The sequence below is a fragment of the Carex rostrata genome, chromosome 9 (genome assembly GCF_964058835.1).
Source record: "Carex rostrata chromosome 9, lpCarRost1.2, whole genome shotgun sequence".
In the NCBI taxonomy this organism is placed as follows: domain Eukaryota; kingdom Viridiplantae; phylum Streptophyta; class Magnoliopsida; order Poales; family Cyperaceae; genus Carex; species Carex rostrata.
Window position 1 is genome coordinate 1380964 of NC_135926.1, and position 20871 is coordinate 1401834.

At 34.2% G+C, this 20871-nt stretch overlaps 2 protein-coding genes across 2 annotated transcripts; one reads left to right on the forward strand and one right to left on the reverse strand.

Moving 5' to 3' along the window:
* Window positions 1-1784: 1784 nt before the first annotated feature.
* LOC144559213 (ADP-ribosylation factor-like protein 8a) lies at window positions 1785-6449 on the reverse strand. Its single transcript, XM_078308208.1, has 7 exons — window positions 6320-6449; window positions 6166-6248; window positions 5751-5832; window positions 3617-3649; window positions 2976-3097; window positions 2436-2597; window positions 1785-2192 (listed from the first exon to the last, which is right to left on the reverse strand). The coding sequence occupies exons 2-7, from the start codon at window positions 6201-6203 to the stop codon at window positions 2075-2077; spliced, it is 555 nt and encodes a 184-aa protein (XP_078164334.1). The 5' UTR covers window positions 6204-6248; window positions 6320-6449; the 3' UTR covers window positions 1785-2074.
* A 10360-nt stretch (window positions 6450-16809) lies between these two features.
* On the forward strand, window positions 16810-20194 carry LOC144559214 (uncharacterized). The gene is made up of 3 exons (XM_078308209.1): window positions 16810-17101; window positions 17480-18037; window positions 19141-20194. The coding sequence occupies exons 2-3, from the start codon at window positions 17501-17503 to the stop codon at window positions 19987-19989; spliced, it is 1386 nt and encodes a 461-aa protein (XP_078164335.1). The 5' UTR covers window positions 16810-17101; window positions 17480-17500; the 3' UTR covers window positions 19990-20194.
* Window positions 20195-20871: the final 677 nt, after the last annotated feature.

Here is a 20871-nt window from a genome sequence, read left to right on the forward strand (position 1 = left end):
GGGCTCGACGGGTCGGGCGTTGGTACAATTGGGTTTCGAATTTGGCCCGCACAGAAACTCAATGTCTCGTAATTGGATTGGACTTTGTTGTGCGTCGGGTCAGGTCAAATATAGTTCTCATGTAGAATTTTTTATCTATAGAAAATATTTATTTAAAAAAAAAAAAGAGTGCCAACAGGTTTATCTATTCATAGATAAAGGATCAGTATAATTCTACCGATTTGAAATTTGAATCAGTAAAATTTCCATTGATACAAACTTTTTTTCTTTCAGAAAACCAAAAGTGTGTCCGAATCATTAGTAGACTAATTCAAGTACTTCAACTTTAAAGCATAAGTATAGAAAATAAGTTTGAAAAATTATAAAAAAGAAAAAAGTTAAGATTGAAGTTTCTGGTTCACCATTTGATGTCAACATGTATAAAACTAATAAGTCTGAATCTTCTGTGGCTCTTTGGTTTATGCTATATATCTCATATGATGGAGCCACAGAAGATCCAAACACATCTCTATTTTTCTGAAAAAAATAAGTTTGAACGGATGTTTCTCTAATCTTCTTTAGATTAGAGAAAAATGTTCTCTGGACTCAGGAGTTGATATCATTTGAGTTTAGATTGTTGACTGGTGGGCGGTGAACAAACGCTAGATGGATTAGTTGAATCATGAAGAACAAGATATTTTATTTTACCATTCTTATATTTGAAAGTATGGTAAAGTAAATTTGAGGTTGTGTTGCCTGAGTCCAACTGTTATAACGGTTAAAATCAAAATATCAAATTGCAAAATTATTTTTCCAGACAAATTCAGCACAAACCAATTAGTGGGCAACTGTTTCGAACGGTTTGTCAAACATTTGAAAGGTTGATTAAAACACAAGCAAAATCCTAATTCGTAGATTGTCATATATGTGCAAACCGTTGTAACGGATACCAACTGTTATAACGATTGATGGCGAAACTCTTCTTTTGCATCCATTTCTGATATCCCTCTATATAAAGGTCTGATTTGTTTCCCTTCAATCCTCCAGTTGCCTTTGAACAACAAAATTTGAATCCTTCCATTGTTGCTTGTACTTTAACTTCAATATTCTTCAACAACCTAAAATCCATTTTACCTAAATTGATCAAGTTTGAAATTAGTGTGAGAATAGTGATTCTTGGATTGTGTGTTGAACTTAAAGCATCTAGTGCTTGATCTTCTTGGACCGTGTTGACTTCCTACTTATTGTAAGAGTTCACCGGTTTCATCTTGTACTACATTTCTCATTGGATAATAAAAAAGCACCCCAAGAAGCGATCATGACACTCCAAAGACGTAGGCCTTTAGTTGCCGAACTCTGTTATCATCTTTTATATCAATCTCTCTAAACTCATCTATTATCTACTTGCACTTGAGATCTTTTATTTATTGAACTATCATTTGAAAAAAATATTAAATTTTAAAAGACTCCATATTCACTTAGATATCGTTAGAGACATCAGATCTCACAATTTCATAATGCAATTAATGAACAGTACTCATCCAAATTTTTTATTGCGCGCCAATTCACTAGGTCCCACCGAACAAAAAAGAGAGGAAAAAACAAAGGTGCCCAAGCTGGACTGACCTACGCACCAAGATTCGTGCGTGAACTGAGCTTGTGTGCGTGATATTTTCCCAAATTTGAAGTTTACGGTGGTAACTAATTAATTTTGAATTATTACTGCGGTAACTAAAAAAAATCGGATCTGCCTTTAACGGCACAATAATTACTAATTCAATTCATAGGTTTTACTAAATATGAGCTTTTTAAATTAAAAAAATATATATACGATCTTCCAATTTGGATACAGAGAAGAGGAATAAATCATGTTTGAGTTGTTTTCACAACAATAGCAAGTTATACTCAAGCAGTTTTCTTTTCAAAAATTTGCAATTAAAACAAGATGCACAAACACCTGACATTAGCCAACTGCATAAAATAGGGAGAAAAACTGACAGTGCCAACAAATTATACAACATACAGAACACCTGCACTCAAAACACACACAAAGATAATACGTGAAGAAGCAAATTGATAGAAGAACTCGAGCCGGTTAGTTTTTCTTTTTGGAGTGCTTCACAAGCCAATCTATAACCGAGTCAATATTAGTAGAGTTCTTGCATGATATCATGAAACAGCCGACCTCCCTCTGAGTGATGTTCACCAGGTCCCTACGGAACAACAAAATATCAGCAACTCGACTCCCAAATTATTAAATTATTATAATACCGTAAATGGGCCCTCCAAGCTATGAAACCAGAAATGTATTTCTTTGTGTTGATCATATGTGTGACATGGGACATTTCCACAAGAGTGTTCTCCAAAAATAAGCCCAAATATACGCAAACCAACTTAAAATGAAAGGAGCTCAATTTTGTAAAAAATTCTTCCACTAAGAAGTTGGACCAACTTACATTGCATCCCTCAATTCCTCCTTGGATAAAGCTTCGGCCTTGTCAATCTTATTCCCAAGGACCAACAAGGGGATGCCACTCAATGATGGTTTGCATATGAGATCATGCAATTCACTTTTTGAGATAAGCAAATTGTCTCGATCTGCCACGTCAACAACGTACCTACACTCAAGAAACAGAGGTTCAATGTAACAGCCTTGTGAGCCTTGTCTAAGTACCAGAATTTTGCATATTTGACTGTAACAAAGTTCACCAGAATACTACAACTTATGCTGAGTGGGTGTTGAATAAATGTGGTCCTCAGTATTTCTACCCATGGCAAATAGCAAATCTGAGCCGGTCACAATAGAATTTAATATGTAAGGTTGTTGTTTTTATGTTAATTTCACTCTCTTTTCTATTTCTGCTCTGTCTTGCACATGAAAAATTTATATTATCAAACTCTTATTGAAAAACAACAAAGAATTCACAAACCGCATGTACAGAAAACCAATATTTTCTTTGGCAAAGTTATTGTAAATAAAGCAGGAAAGCACATACACAATTGCAGAAACAGAACGGCAATATCTCTCCCACATACTACGGAACCTTGGCTGGCCACCAAGATCCCATAGTTTTATCGTCACATTTCCTTTGGCAACTTTTCTCATATTAAACCCAACCTATATGTAGAATTTACAGTAGAGTAACATCACTATGTTGCTTATGTAATGTAAATAATAGAAAAATCTTTTGGAGAAGTCAAAAAATCTATATTTGCAGATTATAATCAATATTTCTCTAGTTTGAAAACTGGCACATAATTAGGTTTGCATTAAATTGACTCCGTGTTAAAGCAAATATTCAACCTGATGACAATGGCCAAATTGGTACTGACCAGAGGATCAACCCACATAACAATTTCATCAGAGTTCAGAACTAAAAAAGGAAATGCCATTTGCTTGATTCTGATCAATTTGGTCTCAATCCAGCAAGGAAAGACAGATAAATTGCTTTCAGTTGCCAGTTTTCAATGAATGTCCCTTGGTCAAGGTTGGTTGCTATTTGCAAATAGCCCAATTTGATCTTAGGCATTAGCTACAGGCATAAGAAATATTTGGGTTCATGTGCAAATGAAAATGCAGGGTATGATTGCAAAAGGAGCACAGTTTAATTTTTCCCATAAGAATGAATCAACTTACAGTAGGAATCATATCTTCGCTGTATCCACCAGTCTGCACAAGAGCAAGACAAAAAAGAGTATATACATCAATTAAGAGTAATCATTCAAAAGAGAGGGCAAAATTGATTTTGGTTCCCCCATAACCTTAGTAATGATCTCGTTTTAAAAAATTACTCTCTCTCTCAAAGGCGGCAAAAGATCAATAAGGAAATGCCCTTGATTGTATTTTCAATTTTTCAAACATCTTATTATTCTATCCAAAAAAAAAATATACTAAAAAGTATTTTATGATTTCTATTTAGATGTGACCTAATTTCATCATATTAATTTATCTAGCCTACTATGGGAAGCATTCTTGTATGGCCCTCAAATGTGAAAGCGAATTAAACAGCAACACCTCAACTTCAATTGCTGGGATTTGACAAGGAAAAGGGAGCTAGGTGAAAACCCTTAGAAAAAGCTTGGAGAACTTTATCTACCTAACTGCTTCTCCACCTTACTTCCATCTCTTCTCTCTGTCTCGCTTCTCTCTCCATCTCGTGTCTCTGGATTTGCTTGGTGAAAGCCTAGATTCAGGATTTTAGTGGCAGTTCAAGTAATTTAAGAGAAGTTTGCAGATTGTTTCCAGTTCTTTGGTAAAGAATTCCTCGTAGGAGCGCATACATAACAGACATTAACTGTTCCATCCACGTCCGTATCTGAAAGGCGATACATACATATCTCTTCTTCTTCAAAGCCTTTATTCCCAAACAAGTTGGGGTAGGCTAGAAATGAAGCCCAATCGGAATCAGCAACACAGAGACTTCCCAGGAGGTCACCCATCCTAGTTTCTACACAGCCTGTCCCAAGCCAGGAAAAAGGAGGGTTAGTGATAGGCTTGGCGAGCCAGCGGCAAAAAAACAGCCTTTTAAGGAAATGAAACCCTCACGAATTGGGCAGGAGGTCACCCATCATTTCATCTACATCCGTAAATAAATTATCCATATCCGCATCCACATTTGCATAAAATGATGCTAATACAGATATGAATAATTTATAATCCTCTAAAAAGATGTCGTATGAATCCAAATCCGGAATAGCAACGAAAACAAAGGAAGCCTACTACATGCTATTGCTACGAGCTTCTTATTTCTGAGAGGTGACAAATTATCAAAATTTCTATTTGTGTATCTCAAATTCAGAGTTTCTTTTATTTTTCTTAGTGTTGAAATAGCCCCATATTCTAATTACTTGTTATATATTATGAACATGAGATAATACATGCTAGGTTGGGTACTTGGGTTTATTCTAAAATACCTTTTTTTTTCCCTACTACTTCCATATCTGTCTTATATTGCATATATGTTAGTAGTATCTGTTAATTATCTGTTTTAAATCCATCTCTCCATTCGTATTAGTCAAATCTCTGTTCTACATCTAGATCCGCATCCGCTAGATAAGATGCATATAAGGAAAAGCTTTTAGCAGTAATCGTTTTAACTACACCCCTAATTCCTCACATCAAATAGAGCTTTCTGTCAAGAAAATTCAAATCTAAACAATCTCTGGTGAACTCTTTTCTACTGAAATCATCTGGACTCTCGAAATAATTGGTTCCAAAACAAAGTTAATGTCTATCAAGTAAATTTCAACCGAGTCACTCCCATTCTCACACCAGTGGTTACCTTTTACGTATTTGTTTGGTTACAACATATGTTTCTTTCTTATTGGCTTGTGCTAATGGAATATAGGAACCTAGATAAAAGGTTGGTTGATTGCCTGATATTCTAGTGATTTTCTATTATCTGGGACAGAAATGCTGCCTCAGAAATAAGTGCATTTGTTTTAATCCTAATATTAACAGTTAAAAGGACCCACAAGTCATCAGACAGCAAGGGAACTTAAGAAAAAGAAAACAACGATTCTTCTCGTACCCATTTTTACTAGGTCCAGAGTTTGATAGCTAATTTATCTAGGAGGATCTTTTATGACAAATTGCAAAAATTGACAAGATTGATGGCTGTAATTCTTTAAATTTAACCAATATTAATACGCACCTTTCAAAAATCATGCATCTGAGCACATTTTTTTTTTCTAATTTAAGGTTTGATCAGCTGATGTTTTCATTAAGTATTTTTTTAAGAAATTAATTATAAATACTATTTAATACTTACAGCAATGACATTGACCAATGATGTTTTCCCGGCATTCTGAAGCCCGATCAAGGATATCTCCATCTCTTGTTTGAAGAAAAGGCTACATTTGAAATAACCATGATTAAATGTCAAAGTGACTGAAATTTTCACTATTGATAAATCCTGAGACTTTGCTTCACAGATTGACAATTCAGCTTTTTTTTCTAAAAGATGACAAAATTAAACAACAAAACTAGTCTGAGAATAATCCAAGGGCCAAATATAAAATGCATGATTACCTCAACTTTTTCTCTAGCGGTGTTATCTTTGTTAAATACGACTGAGGTCTAATTTATTCTAAAATCTAACCACTTAACTCAGTGTACTGCTGAGAAAAGGGTCGTTTCAATTCGACCAACAATATACATGAGAAAAAATTCGGATATGAAATTACCTTCGCAGCCAATTGAGGAAAGCTTCCCACAGTCCCATGACGATAAAAGCAGAGAGGCGATGGCGATCCACAAAGAATAATGCCTGATTAAGGAGAAAAGAGGAACAATGAAAGGAGAAGGTACTTTTCGGTCAAATTTTGCTCTCGCGTTTACCTTTATTTTGAGATCAATAAGTAGCAGTGGTGCCGGAGAGAGGCTTAGAATCGGAGAATAGGCCTCCGATGCAGCCAAGTCTCAGCTTTGTACTGGTCTCAATGTTGACGGGGTTCCTCTCCAGTTTTATTACAACTGGACCGACTTCAGTACCGGCCAAATTGAGGGTAGTACCGTAGTAGGATATAGAACACTTGGCAATGAACTAAGTTAAAAAATTAATCGTCTGTTGATTCCAAAATTAAAAATTATAATGCTACAGTTAAAAACAATTAATCTATAAATATAGTAATGATAATAGTGATATGATAATATTATTAATTGTGATTTGATAACATAATAATGATGATGATACTAACCATTACCATGACAATATTATTAAAACTGAAATTATTAGTAAATTCCCGTAGTTCTAACAACAATAACAACTATGATTAGGTACTGATAAGTTCGCAATTAAATTTTCATGAAAAGGAAAATAATTTTGTACACGACTTCAGTATTGACTATTGAGTGTTATTTTTAGTTGTTTGTGTTAAATAGAATTTTCCAATAAAATGAAAATTATATTTAGTTTATATTTCAGTTATCTTCAGTACATAATTGTTTATTTTAAGGTGTTTGGAACATTAATGCCAAAACTTCTACGGTTTTATTTTATTTCTTTATGTCAAATATGATGCAAATGATATAAGATTTGATTTGTTGTTTGTAATATTAAAATTATTCGAGAAATATAAATACATAAATACATAAATCATAATTTACTAAAAAGTTTGTCCTTATCGCTCATAGCATAAAAACGTAAAATGAAATCGACAAGTCAAAAGCGTGAGTTGGTTACAAGTCAAAAGCAAAATGCAATTGCAATATAACACCATAAATGTTCATATAAAGACATCTGAATGTAACATAAATAGTGATCATCATTGATAAACCTATTGAATAGAATTTTTTTATTAACCTAACATCAAAGCTAGGACAGGACCTGTTCTATATTTTCTATGTCTAATATAGTTTAGGGAAAATTTCCTCCATGCCACTCTAAAACTTGAAAATTATCAAATTGTCACCCTAAAACTTAAAATTACTTATTTATCACCCTAAAATCATCAAAATTATCAATTTGCCACAATATACATCTAATATACATCTTTAATTAAAATTATTCTGGAAAGTATTGTATAATAAAACGTATTTTCGTATTTTCCAAAATTACCCTTTATTTGAAGGGATCAAATTTTTGTCTCCCGATTAGGGTTCTGACATGGCTTCTCTTCTCCGGCCACGGATGTCTTGATGCCGGATACCTCTAGCATCATCTTGTGCAGAATAGTCGATTTCACCTACTATCGGATGTCGAAGATCACCGGATCTGTCAGAGCGCCACCATTGTTCTCGGTTAATGCGGAACTAAAGCTAGGAAGGATTTTTATCAAATTAACAATGTTTTGATTGAATTTCTTCAATTGCCTCCGCGCATAGTATTTTCTTCAATAGATTGAATAAGTTTGTGGAATCAATTATAAGCTTTAAAAATCAGATTCGTGAACTGGTAGGTGACTCAGTAACGACTCTATCCCTCCTGTAGTTCATCCTGCGATTAGCTAGCTTCCTATGTAGTCGGAGTCAAGATCATTAAGCTCTATGCTCAAGTAATGCTCTTGAGTTTGAAATCACTTTGGTTAGCGCATTCAATCATGAGAAATGACAATTTTTCTTTTTTAACCCGTTTCTATTAGAAGTGCATTAAAATCAATTATTGAAAAATGAAGGGTAATTTTGAGAAATACGAAAATACATTTCATTATACAATACTTTTCAGAATAATTTTAATTAAATATGTAGATTAGATGTATATTGTGGCAAATTGATAATTTTGATGATTTTAGGGTGGCATATAAGTAATTTTAAGTAAGTTTTAGAGTGACATAGAGGAAATTCCTATAGTTTAAATCACCACACAGTACCCAACTATGAGTAGCTTAATAATGTAATTTTTATTGTATTATAAGTTAATTAAATAATCTCAGTTGTTAAAAAAAAAAAAATCTTATCTTTCATAGATGAGTTGTCTACCATTAACTAAAGGGAGAAGAAAGGAGTTTTTTTTTTTAAATAGAATTAGCTTTAAAATTTTCAACAGAACAAGCACGCTTTACTCGTTTTTTAGAAAAATAGCCTCCACCGATCCCTAGGATCGGTGGAGCAAAATAATTAAAATTTGGAGCAAAATAATTAAAATTTGGAGCAATTTTTCCACCTGCCACATTGACGGCCACACAAAAACCCTCCACTGATCCACAGGATCGGTGTAGCCCCAAAAAAAATCCCTACACCGATCCTGTGGATCAGTGTAGAGAGGAAAAAACATAATGGAAAAAATAAAAAAGACCCCGTCGGGTTGTTTTTTTTTTAAAAAGGCCCCTCCACTGATCCTACGGATCCGTGTAGAGAGAAAAAATTCAGATTTTCTGTGGCTTTCCTTTCCTGGGTGCAAAAATGGGTCAAAATTAGCTCCACTGATCCTAGGGATCAGTGTAGCTATGGATTTTCTTGCTCCACCGATCCTAGGGATCGGTGGAGGCTATTTTTCTAAAAACCGAGTAAAGGGGGCTTGTTCTGTGGAAAGTTATAAAACTAATTCTATTCTAAAAAAAAAATCAAGAAAGGACCTATCTTTTAATGTAATTTTTATTGTCTTATAAGTTAATGAAATAATATCTGTTGTTAAAAAAAATAATCTTATTTTGATATATGAATTTTATACCATTAGCTAAAAGAGGGATCACCTCAGTTCATATTTAGCCACTTCTTTTTATAGTCATCTAATGTATTTTTTATAGTCTTGCAAGTAAAGTAAATAATCTATTCATTTAAAAAAAAAAAAAAAAAACTTATGTTTGATAGATGAGTTTTATACCATTAACTAAAAAGGAGAAGAAAGAACCACCAAGCTCATATTCATTCACTTTCTTTTCTTCTCAAATCGGAATAGAATAGATAAATGAATTGAATTTCTATTGTTGGTCATATGAAGAAAATGGACGATCCAGTTTCTTTCGACGGGTGAGGATTGAGGAAAAAGAACATATTTAGAATAAACAATAAATAAATAAATAAAATAACGTGCCCTCTGAGTCCCACATTTAGATTAGAAACAATCAAGCCGACAGAATACAATACATTTTCTGTAACACCAAAAAAAAAAAAAAACCATTTTATATTGCACTTGACTTGGGCTTGGAGAAAAAACGCAAGAGCATATCATGAAAAGGATGTTCTGGACCTGTATAGGTCAGATTTCACTTGCATATCGTTGTGTTATTGAATGTGTATTCCGGGCTTTCTCTTTTGCCTAGCCCAGACAAACTATCAGGCCCATCACACGACCGGATTATATTTCTCTTTTGCCTAGCCCAGACAAACTATCAGGCCCATCACACGACCGGATTATATTTCTCTTTTGCCTAGCCCAGACAAACTATCAGGCCCATCACACGACCGGATTATATTTCTCTTTTGCCTAGCCCAGACAAACTATCAGGCCCATCACACGACCGGATTATATTTCTCTGTAACAAACTTTTACTATACTCAACGGCCGACGCAAATTTTAATGCGATAGTACAGTTTTTGACGCGCGATATTGTAAAAAATGTAGGGGTGCAAACGGATCGGATACGGATCGGATAGTGCTCAACCCATATCCGTATCCGTATTTTTTTCGGATACGGATACGGATCGGATAGTAACCGGATACGGATACGGATCGGATATTAAACGGATACAGATACGGATCGGATATTTTCGGATACGAATACAGATACGGATATAATTCGGATTTCTAATTCAAAATATATATCTAATTAACTTGTTACACCATTACAAAATATATATCTGATTAACTAAAATTCACCAACATAACTATACAATACAAAAGATAAATAGACACAAAAATTTTTTCTCAAATCTTAACATATCCGGATGGAATATGCTAGCATGCTATGCATAGCATAGAACCCCTCCATGCAACGGCTCGGATTTCGAGTTTTCAAAATCCTAATGGTATTTGGAGACCAAATTTTACATTTTTTGGAATTTTTTTACTATTTCTTTAGATTTATTGAAAATTGCTGTTTTTTATGGTCCAGATTTGCTGAAAACAGCGATTTTCAATAAATCTAAAGAAATAGTAAAAAAATTCCAAAAAATGTAAAATTTGGTCTTCAAACACATATTAATATGGAGAACAAGATGAACGGTTCGGATCGACCATTAGGATTTTGAAAACTCGAAATCCAAGTTGTTGCATGGAGGGGTTCTATACTATGCATATTATGCTAGCATATTCCTATCCGGATATCCGAAAAATTAAAATATCCGGATCTGGATAATTATCCGTATCCGTATCCGTATCCGATTCCGAAACTCAACCCGTATCCGTATCCGAATCCGCATAAAAAAAACCCATATCCGTATCCGAATCCATATCCGAATATCCGAATCCGCAAAAATTCGGATACGGATCCGGATTCGGACGGGTAATATCCGACCCGTTTGCACCCCTAAAAAAATGTGAACTAGGTATAAATTGACCGAGTTAAATATGTGCGATCACAACTCTTTATTATGATTTTTTTTAAATCTTAAGAAAAAAAGGTTCTAATTAAAAATTCAACATTATAAACATAATTTATTTACATGATATGTCTATGATGCATCATTAAACAATATTTCGTTTGACATCAAATGACTATGGTGTATATTTCGTTTGACATCAAATGACTAAATCATTAAACATAATTTATTTACATGATATATTGATATGTCTATGGTGTATATTTCGTTTGACATCAAATGACTAAAAATTTCAGCAGTCTTTGATGCATCATTAAACAATATTAAAAATGTCTGAAATTTTAATGCACTAAAATTCAAATATCTAAAATTGACGGTCATTCGATATTCAAATATATTAGATTTTTTTTTTTAAAAAAATCATGTCAAGTGAGCCTTCCTCTTTTTCTTATTTAGTGTGAATTTTGAATAAATATGAATTTGTGTCGGTTGACACTTGTTTTTAAAAATTGTAACCTGATTGACGATTGTCCATTGTGAATTAAGTACAATTTCTTATTTTAATGGCGTTAAATGTGAACCAAATTTATATTTAATTTGTACACATTCAATTTTTTTATGATCCAAATTTGTACGTGTGGAATAAAATTCGAGCGTGCATCAAATCCACACCGATGACAAATTGACAACGTGACGCTAAAAATTGTTAATAGCTCGATCCACCACAATATAACAATGTTTATATGTGAGCACACTTGATGTAGCAAGGATTATGTTTTTTTTTTTTGTGTGTGTGTGTGATGAAAAGTGGTTGTGACAGTCTTTTAGAGCAAGTTGATTTTAGCAATATTTTTATTAAACAAACTACAAATTTTTATGCTTTTAATAAAGGATAAAATAGATATTTTAGAAATGAATAAATATTTTAATATAAAAGACAATAAAATGAGTAAATTTGCTAGTTTTGAAAATTTAGAGAAAATATGTAATTTTGAAGCTTAGAGGATGAATATGTAATATTAAAGTTTTTGAAGGGTAGTCATGGAATTCCTCCATAAATTTAATAGGGAGAATTTCATGTATACTCAAAAACTTAAAAATTACGTATTTTCTCCTCTAAAATTCATAATATCATATTTATTCTTCTAAACTTCAAAAACTCACAAATTTATTCATTTTATTATTTTTTTCTATTAAAACTCAATTTAAATTTATAAAATATCTATTAATAGTTTATTACCCTATACTTTCCAACTAACAAAATTAAACCAATCTGCCCAAACATATGAATCATTTGATCTGCGCTAAGATCTGAATCTAAGCGCTGGATTATATCATGTATCGCCTTTAGTTTTCTCATCTCTCCAGTTTCGTCCTTTCCCCTCCCTTCTCTCGACCCCGGCTTCGCCCCCTTCTCATCCTCACTGCCACCCCTCCTTCGATGCCTCGTCACCGCCTATTTCCCCTCTCATGACCCCGGGTAGAATATTGGGCAAATAAAATAGGACTTGCTAAGCTAAATTCAACAAGTGTAGTTATGTTTCGTCGAACCTCCTCCTAGAATCGTAGTTACTATCTCTCTAGATCTCGATCAATCAATTCGCAAGACCTTCATGCCAAGTGTCGCAACCTGTTAATAGAATATGCGAGAGATCTGAGCCTCATCACTGTGTATCAGCGTCTAGTACGGTACCAGCAGATTGTTGGGTTGGGGAGGGCAGGGGGTCGAGGAGGTCGTGCTATTTACCGCTCAGGTGAGTCGACATTAGTGAGAGGAGCAAGACATGATGGGGATTGGGGAGGGGTCAAGACAAAAGTGGGACAATGAGCAAAACAAATAAAGGAGAATGGAAAGGTATAGGGGTATAATGGGTATTTTATAAATTTAAATTGAATTTTAACAGAAAAAATAATAAGATAAGTAAATTTGTGAGTTTTTGAAGTTTAGAAATGTAAATATGATAGTATAAAGTTTACAAGGAGGAATACGTAATTTAGATGCTTTTGAGGGGTATGCACGAAATTAATATGACGTGATCAGTAATCTTACCAGATCTGATCTGTGTATCTACCAACTACCATTGACCGGTTTGGGCCTACTCCAACCGTAATTGCTCCATGATTGAAATTTTGTTAGCTTAGGTTTTAGATTCCACTAACGATCACATAAATTTTGTACAGAGAATTATTATATCTATTGAAATTTATAAATCATCCACAGTAAATGTCACATTAGAATTAATTATTTAAAAATATTTGTTTAGCCTATGCGAGCGTAATTAGTCTAATAGTGAACATATCTTCCACAGAAAATTTGTTGTGTTTTGGTAGGCCACGTGGCTTTCCTTAATTAGTCTAGCGAATATATTTTTTTAATGAGGAGCATTTCAATACATCTAAATTTTCTGCTCCCATCTACTTTTAAAAATTTAGACCCTCAGAGTTACGTTAAGATTCGTGCAGATACAAAAAGTATAGATGCCAGTTTTTTTTGAGGTGCATTTGCGACATGCTATTGGTTTCTTCAAGAATGACCTACAACACCCTGATAAAAAAATAGCAACATAAGACAAAGGAACTTAAGACTACAAGCATCGAAACATATACAAAAGAAAGTTGTTTAAATCAAAACCTGCAATTCATATACCAACACTCATAATCATCAGCACACAAATCAAATTATCTAAATACATACACTCAAATTAAGCCAATAGTTGATTTCATAGAAAGAAAATAAAACTATGGAGCTGTAAGTAAACTTACTACTTGACAACAAAAACAAATTGAACTCAATAATTTCATACAAATAAATTTGTGTTCTTTATCTGTATAACAAGCTGGATCAGGGCTCAAGCAAATATGAAGAGACTAACATTGTTGCTTCATAAAATAAGTTGAGAAACTAGAGGTAGAGTGGAAAAAACGCATTGTGTTGTACCGTGTCATACAGTGACCAAGTTAATTTTTCACGTACCGTGCTGTGGGGTGGTGGGAGTAATAGTGAAAGAGAAGGTTGGAAGAGCGATAGAAAAGAAACTGGAAGCGGTTGAAACTCTAATTTAGTGTTTTGTTCTGCACGGATCTTAGCGTGAATCTCAGGATCTATTCTATTTTATTGTTTGCTCCTGTAAATTATGAAGACATTAAATCATGTCGGAAAAATTAAATGTATATACAAGTCAATTTAGATATTTGAACGCAAGGACGGATTTAGTTGGATTGAACGGATAATTGACTTCATTTATTTTTAAAAAATTATATTTAAATAATTTTTTTAATATAATTTAAAATAAAGGAAGCAGCTAACAGTCTCCGGCCCTAAGTCCCCCGAAAATCCCCAGACTTTTTACACTAATCATATAAACAAGTTCATTAGATCCTGTAATATTATGAAAATAATCCTATAAACAAGTTCAATTGATGTTCTGCAGATGAAACCGCGTGGTCCCAGATGAAAACGCGTGAAAGCTGTTGAAAACGCGTGGTCAACGAACAAAATACAATTGAAGTACAATCGACAGTTAAACCGGGGACCACCTTCTAGAAGATATTTAACGACCACCTTCTAGAATGTATATATCGAACCGGGACCAAATTTAAATTCTACAAATATACCCATAAATTCTTTTTTTTTAATTTATCTTTTTTATTTTAATTATTCGATAAAAAAAATTTTGGGCACCTTCTAGAAGGTCTCTATTCAACAGTTTGTACGTACACATATTATCCTGTGAACATACACATATTATCCTGTGAACATACAAATATTATCCTCTTAACATACTGTCAAAACTAGCACTATGACACGTTGTAATATTTAGAATCTACAAAAGAAGAAAAGCCAAAATATGGCAGAGACGAAATATGGAAGGAGATCATATCTTGGTGGTGCGCAAATATGGCAGCAGGCATCAGGAAATATATTTGTTTCCTTATATTTGTGGTAATTATAGCAGACGCAAATATGGCAATTATGCCAGAATGAAATATATTTGGTGGTGCGCAATTATGACAAAAGGCAGCAGGGGCAATATTTGTTTCCTTATATTCTTTATATTTGTTTCCTTATATTATTTATATTTGATGTAAAATATAGAAATGAATAGGCTAGAAAGGGAAGGAAATAAAAGGCATATTATGGTTGACTACCAATCTCATTATCTATATAAGGCTCATGCCTTCCCATGTAATGATATACAAAAAAAATATTGGATGAAATAAAAACAAAGGGAGTGAAGAGAGATTCATGGGAGTGCTTGTGTTTGTGTTCTTGTTATGCAATTCTAATAATTTTAACACATACAAATATTATCCTGTGAACATACATATTGAATGAGAAAAATGACCTGTAGCTTTCGAAACTTTGATGTTGTTCGTCAATGCTGATGCTCCTCAACAATGATATTAAATAGACAAACAATACTAAAATTACAACAAGAGAAGACGTTGATCTTCGATTCTGCGACACAATACTCGATTGAAACAAAGAAGAAAAAGAAAAGAAAATAAATCAGATCAAAAAAAGAAAGAAGGTTCAAAAAACGATTCAATTTTCAAAAAAAAAAAAAGCCGTAAAAAAAGGAAGGACTTAAATAGGAAAAATTGCGGCTGTAGTAGTGGGGATCGCGTCGTTGCTGGTTATGGTAGTTGAAAGCGCGTGGCCGAAAAAACGCGTCGAAACTAAGCTAAAAAGGAAAGGTTTTTATACGCAGGGATTTTCGGAAAACTATAGCCCGGGGAACATTACTTTTTCTCTAAAATAAATGCTACAAGTCTTATAAAATTAATTCTTATTTGCGCTATAAATTATTTTATGATTGATCACTATAAGCGGAAAATCTGACTCCGTCTCTATTCGGAGTTTCGGACACACATACCTTCTTCCATAAATATTCAAACGAGTTATTGTTTTTTCCTTGATATTTTTCTAATCATACGAACAAAAAAAGTGTCCTATGTTGATTATATGTGAATATATTTTGTGAGCTCCTTTTACTTTCTTCCATTATTTCTTTGTTTCAGTGATTTTGCATTCTTTTAGAAAGTATAATTACGAATTTAAAAAGTATACGTACATCATTTTACAAATAAAAAATGTTAGTAATGTACATCGTTTTAGTGAATTGAGTTATATTGACATCAAAGTACATGTATATTAATTTTTTTTAGAATATTTCTAATTATGAAGTTATTAGAAATTAATGTATTTTTTTGGGACAGCATTTTATTTATTAGTTTTAAGATGTACATTTTGTTGTTTTATCAAATAGAGTTATTTGCTTAAAAGGTTGTTTGTTTATTTGCTTCCTATATTTTTATAAATTTTATACAAAATTGTTAGTGAGCTAGCATTTTTTTTACAAGTAACAGAAGCCTTTACTTTAAATAAAAGCCTTTTTTTCTTTTCTTTTCTTTTTTATTAATTCATGCCCTTGGGCCTGGTCTAGCTCTTCAGAGAAGAGGATAGACATGAAGACAATTCTGTTACTTGTGCACTGGCAAAATAGCTAATAATTACGTTAGTTCGGTTTACGGATCTAGATCTGCAAGTGGGAGGAGGCCCCACTTTACAAAGCCTAATAGATCATTGATTAATGAGAAGAGAAACGGAGGCGCTTTTTTGTTCTGCCAGATATCTAAAACAACTACACAGCTTATTGGCGTTCTTTAATCCCAAACTGGTAGGCGCATTAAGATTCCTGATCCCCTGAAGTAACTCAAATATTGATTTTGTATACAGACCGTCCGATCAGAAAACGGGCCTATCCGGATTACGATCGACCGGTTCAGATACCAACTCGAAATTTGAGGTACCTTGCTGAAATGAATGGGACACATGAAGTCATCAACCCACACTCAATCAAACCTCACCACCAAGTTACCACTAACCTAAACTTAAAACGACAGATGACCTTTCCAGAAGCGCATCGCACTTACACGTGCCACGATTTACCACGAAATATCGTTTAACCACTGTTGTCCTGTGAAATTTTCAGACAGATTGTCAGAGGATTCTCTGATAGTACAGCAGATAGAGCTAGAGAGAGAGAGAGAGAGAGAGAGAGAGAGAGAGAGAGAACCTTGTCTATCGAGTTTACTGTGGTATTGGCTGATTTTGGAGTTGATGCTAATCCACAATTTCTCTTTTTAACCCTCTCGACGAATGGTTTATTTCGAAATTCTGCTCTGGAATTTCGCCAGGTACTATTTCTTAGTTAATAAAAGAAGGATGTAGTTACTGATTTTCCTCTGCGAAGATTGCTTTCATTATATGGTTTGGAAATTTGCTCCGCTCTTCGTTTGATCCTTTCTTTCTTTTTTTCCTCTTTTTGAATTTATTGAAGAACTAGGGATTTAGCTTTTTGTATCTTTGCTCCGCAATTAACAATTGACGCATGATTTAGGTGCTCTAAGTTTCAGCCATTAATTGAAGCAAAGTGCTTTGTAACATTTCTCTTGATTTAGGAATTTAAGGTTGTCTTACAATTATCCCCGAATAGGCTATCTTATCCTCTGAATAACCTGAATTTTAGAATGCGATTTGGAATAATAATTCAGGTTACTTTCTACTATATGCAGGCAAGTATTTATTAAAACCATATGAGGTTCCGAAACAATCACATCAGACCTGTAAAGAGATGCCGTCCATCTCTCTTCATTTGGTCTATTATTGGCATAGTGCTATTATTCCATTTGTACACTCTGAACCAAATGCAATCAAACCAAATTCATCCACCAATATACTACTCTGACCAAAATTCGATCACAAAAGAGTTGGAAACAGTAGAAGAGGAGGCACTTCATGTGACAACAGCCAGGAGCCGTCGCAACCCTCGAGCAGTAAGAAGAAAAGGCTCGCAAAAACCGCCAACGATTATTGATGAGTTTTTGGATAAGTCAACAGAAGTGCATGAACTATTCTTTCCTGACACGAGGACCGCTATCAATCCTCTGGCTGAGGGGAATGACAGTATGGGTTATTTCTATCCAGGTCAGATTTGGCTGGACACAGATGGGAAACCAATCCAGGCACATGGAGGGGGCATTTTGTATAATGAAGAGACAAGAATGTATTACTGGTACGGGGAGAATAAGGATGGCCCCACATATCTGGCTCACCAGAATGCAGCTGCACGGGTATGTATGGAAAATTTGCTTACATTTGTTTTATTTATTCTGTTACAATACTTTTGATTTTTATGATGTTGTTGTACATTGTAATTTTGTTACAATAATATTAGGTCTGATTCAATTCTGCAGGATTATACACCAGTCTGGGGTGGATTGTTATCTAATTGATTTCAGTTTTTCTCCTGTTTACTTATTTTTGAGTTAATGAGTTCTATATTTGCGGACTAAGTTGGACATAAATTAACAATTTAAAAAAAAATATATTGGTTCTTCCTTATGCTGATAACAAGTTGCAAATCTGGCTCTGTCTGCCAATGCCATGCCTGATTCCTTCTTGCAAGAGCACATTTCAGCCTAGAATTTTTTTAAAATTGGAAAAAGCCAACATTACCATCACAGGCTTTGAGTTGAGATAGTTAAGGAAAGGAATTCACAACTTGCTGTTAATGTTCCCCTCCCATTTTCATCTGTAAAGAGTTCCCCTCCCATTTGGTCTCCGACAATTTAAATTTGCACAGTTCTGGTCTGAAAATTATTTTTTCAGTAGAAAAATGGGCTGAAGTTCCAACAAATGCTGACGTGGAATGGGTAATCTGTTAAACTAGACCCAACAACAATATTTCTGACAAAATAGATGGATTCTGTAATTATAATATTTCTGATGTGAATGGGCATTTTCTCTATTAAGAGATATAGCAAGATATGAATGGGCATTTTATTTAATGAGATATATAGCAAAAAGGACTCACACTGAATGAGCATTGGATAGATTCTCTTTCATTTATGTAAAATGATAAAAGGAGACCAAAATGGTACCAGTTGGATATCTAAGCACCATACTGGTGCTTCATTACTGTACGGACCAAAATTAGATACCAGTCATACTATCATACTTAATGAATCCGGTAACCAAAAGACTAAAAAAATTAAAAGAGTTTTGTTGTTCTTTTTTATTGTAGTTATCACAGTTACATACAATTTATTATTTTTGTTAACTTCATCTGTAATTTGCGACTCTCTATTGTGCTGCATCAGTAAACTAATAGAGTATAGGCTGAATCTCTAATTGATCTTCCTATTAATTAACAGAAACTCCAATCTTCTACCAGGTAGATGTAATCGGTGTCAGCTGCTACTCGTCCAAGGACTTGTGGTCCTGGAGGAATGAAGGAATTGTTCTTCGCGGTGAAGAAAAGGATGAGACTCATGATCTCCACAAATCCAACGTGCTGGAACGCCCCAAAGTAATATACAATGACATAACAAAAACCTATGTCATGTGGATGCACATAGATAATGCAAATTACTCCAAGGCATCAGTTGGTGTTGCCACGAGCAAAAACCCTACTGGTCCTTTTCAGTACTTATACAGCATGCAACCACATGGCTGCGAAAGTCGCGACATGACCATCTTCAAAGATGACAACGGAAACGCATACTTAATTTATTCTTCAGAGGATAATACTGAGTTGCATGTAAGTCCGCTTACAGATGACTATCTCAATACAAGTAACGAGTTCAGAAGGATTTTTGTAAGAAGGCATAGGGAGGCACCAGCATTATTTAAATTTCAAGGTATTTATTACATGATCACATCTGGGTGTACTGGTTGGGCTCCAAATAGTGCCCTGGCTCATGCAGCAGAGTCAATGATGGGTCCATGGGAAACCCTAGGAAACCCCTGTATGGGAGGGAATGTAATTTTCCGTCACACAACTTATTTTTCACAGAGCACTTTTGTACTCCCGCTTCCTGGGCTACCTGGCCTGTTCATCTTCATGGCAGATCGATGGAACCCAGCCAATTTGAGGGAGTCTAGGTATGTGTGGTTGCCTTTGGCTATAGGGGGTGTATCAGATGAAACCTTGGAGTATAGTTTTGGGTTTCCTTTGTGGCCAAGGGTTTCAATTTATTGGCATAAAAGGTGGCGATTGCCAGATGGATGGAGAGATTTGTGAAGTAATGTGTTAAATTCTTCTGTAAACATACATCATTTGTTCCCAAATTAGTCCCAATAAAGTATTCATATTAGAGTTAATGTTGTAGATTGTACATGTAGGAAATTTTGTCATCAATAACGGAGATTAAATTAGAAAATTATTCTGTAAAATAATATTCCTGAGGAAGAGCTTTATGCTTATTTACACGGTCAATTATAGGTTATTATGAGGATTGATCTTTTCCTCTTTTTTTCAGTTTTTTTTTTTTTTTTTGGATTTTAGCCCTTAGGCAGTATGATTGGTGTTAAGTGCACTGGAGTCATTGGTATTTTGTGAATTGAAACTACTTTAGAAAATTATCTGGAGCTATATTTTCGTTTTCATTATTTTCGTAGTTCATTATTTTGTTGAACTATGAAAAGAGAAAACACTGGACAAAATTGCTGTCGACTTCTGTTAGTGTCCCACATGACACTATCAAGCTAACTTGTTTTAATTTCCTCACGGAAGTACAGAATAACTAATAGTACTTTCAGGGATAGCAGATCGGTGACATGCTGAAACTAATCTCCAAAATCACTTCGGAAAATCAAGAGCTCACAGTACTGGTGCTACGCTGAGAGTGAATCCTGGATGGTAGCACCTTCCAACTTCAATAATTTTCTGATAGTCTATCTAGTTCCCGTTTTAATTTTCTATGGCAATCTAAATATCTAATCCATTTATCGTCCATCACTCAATGGGTGATAACAACCAACATTATTCTTCCCCAATCCCCACAAACATGTCTTTCATCATTGACCGACCAACTTATAAAAATAGTTCCCAGCTTTCTACTTCTGGAAACAGGATCTTTTGTTGTGATTGATACCTTTGACCCTTGTGCGGTTACATGAAGTC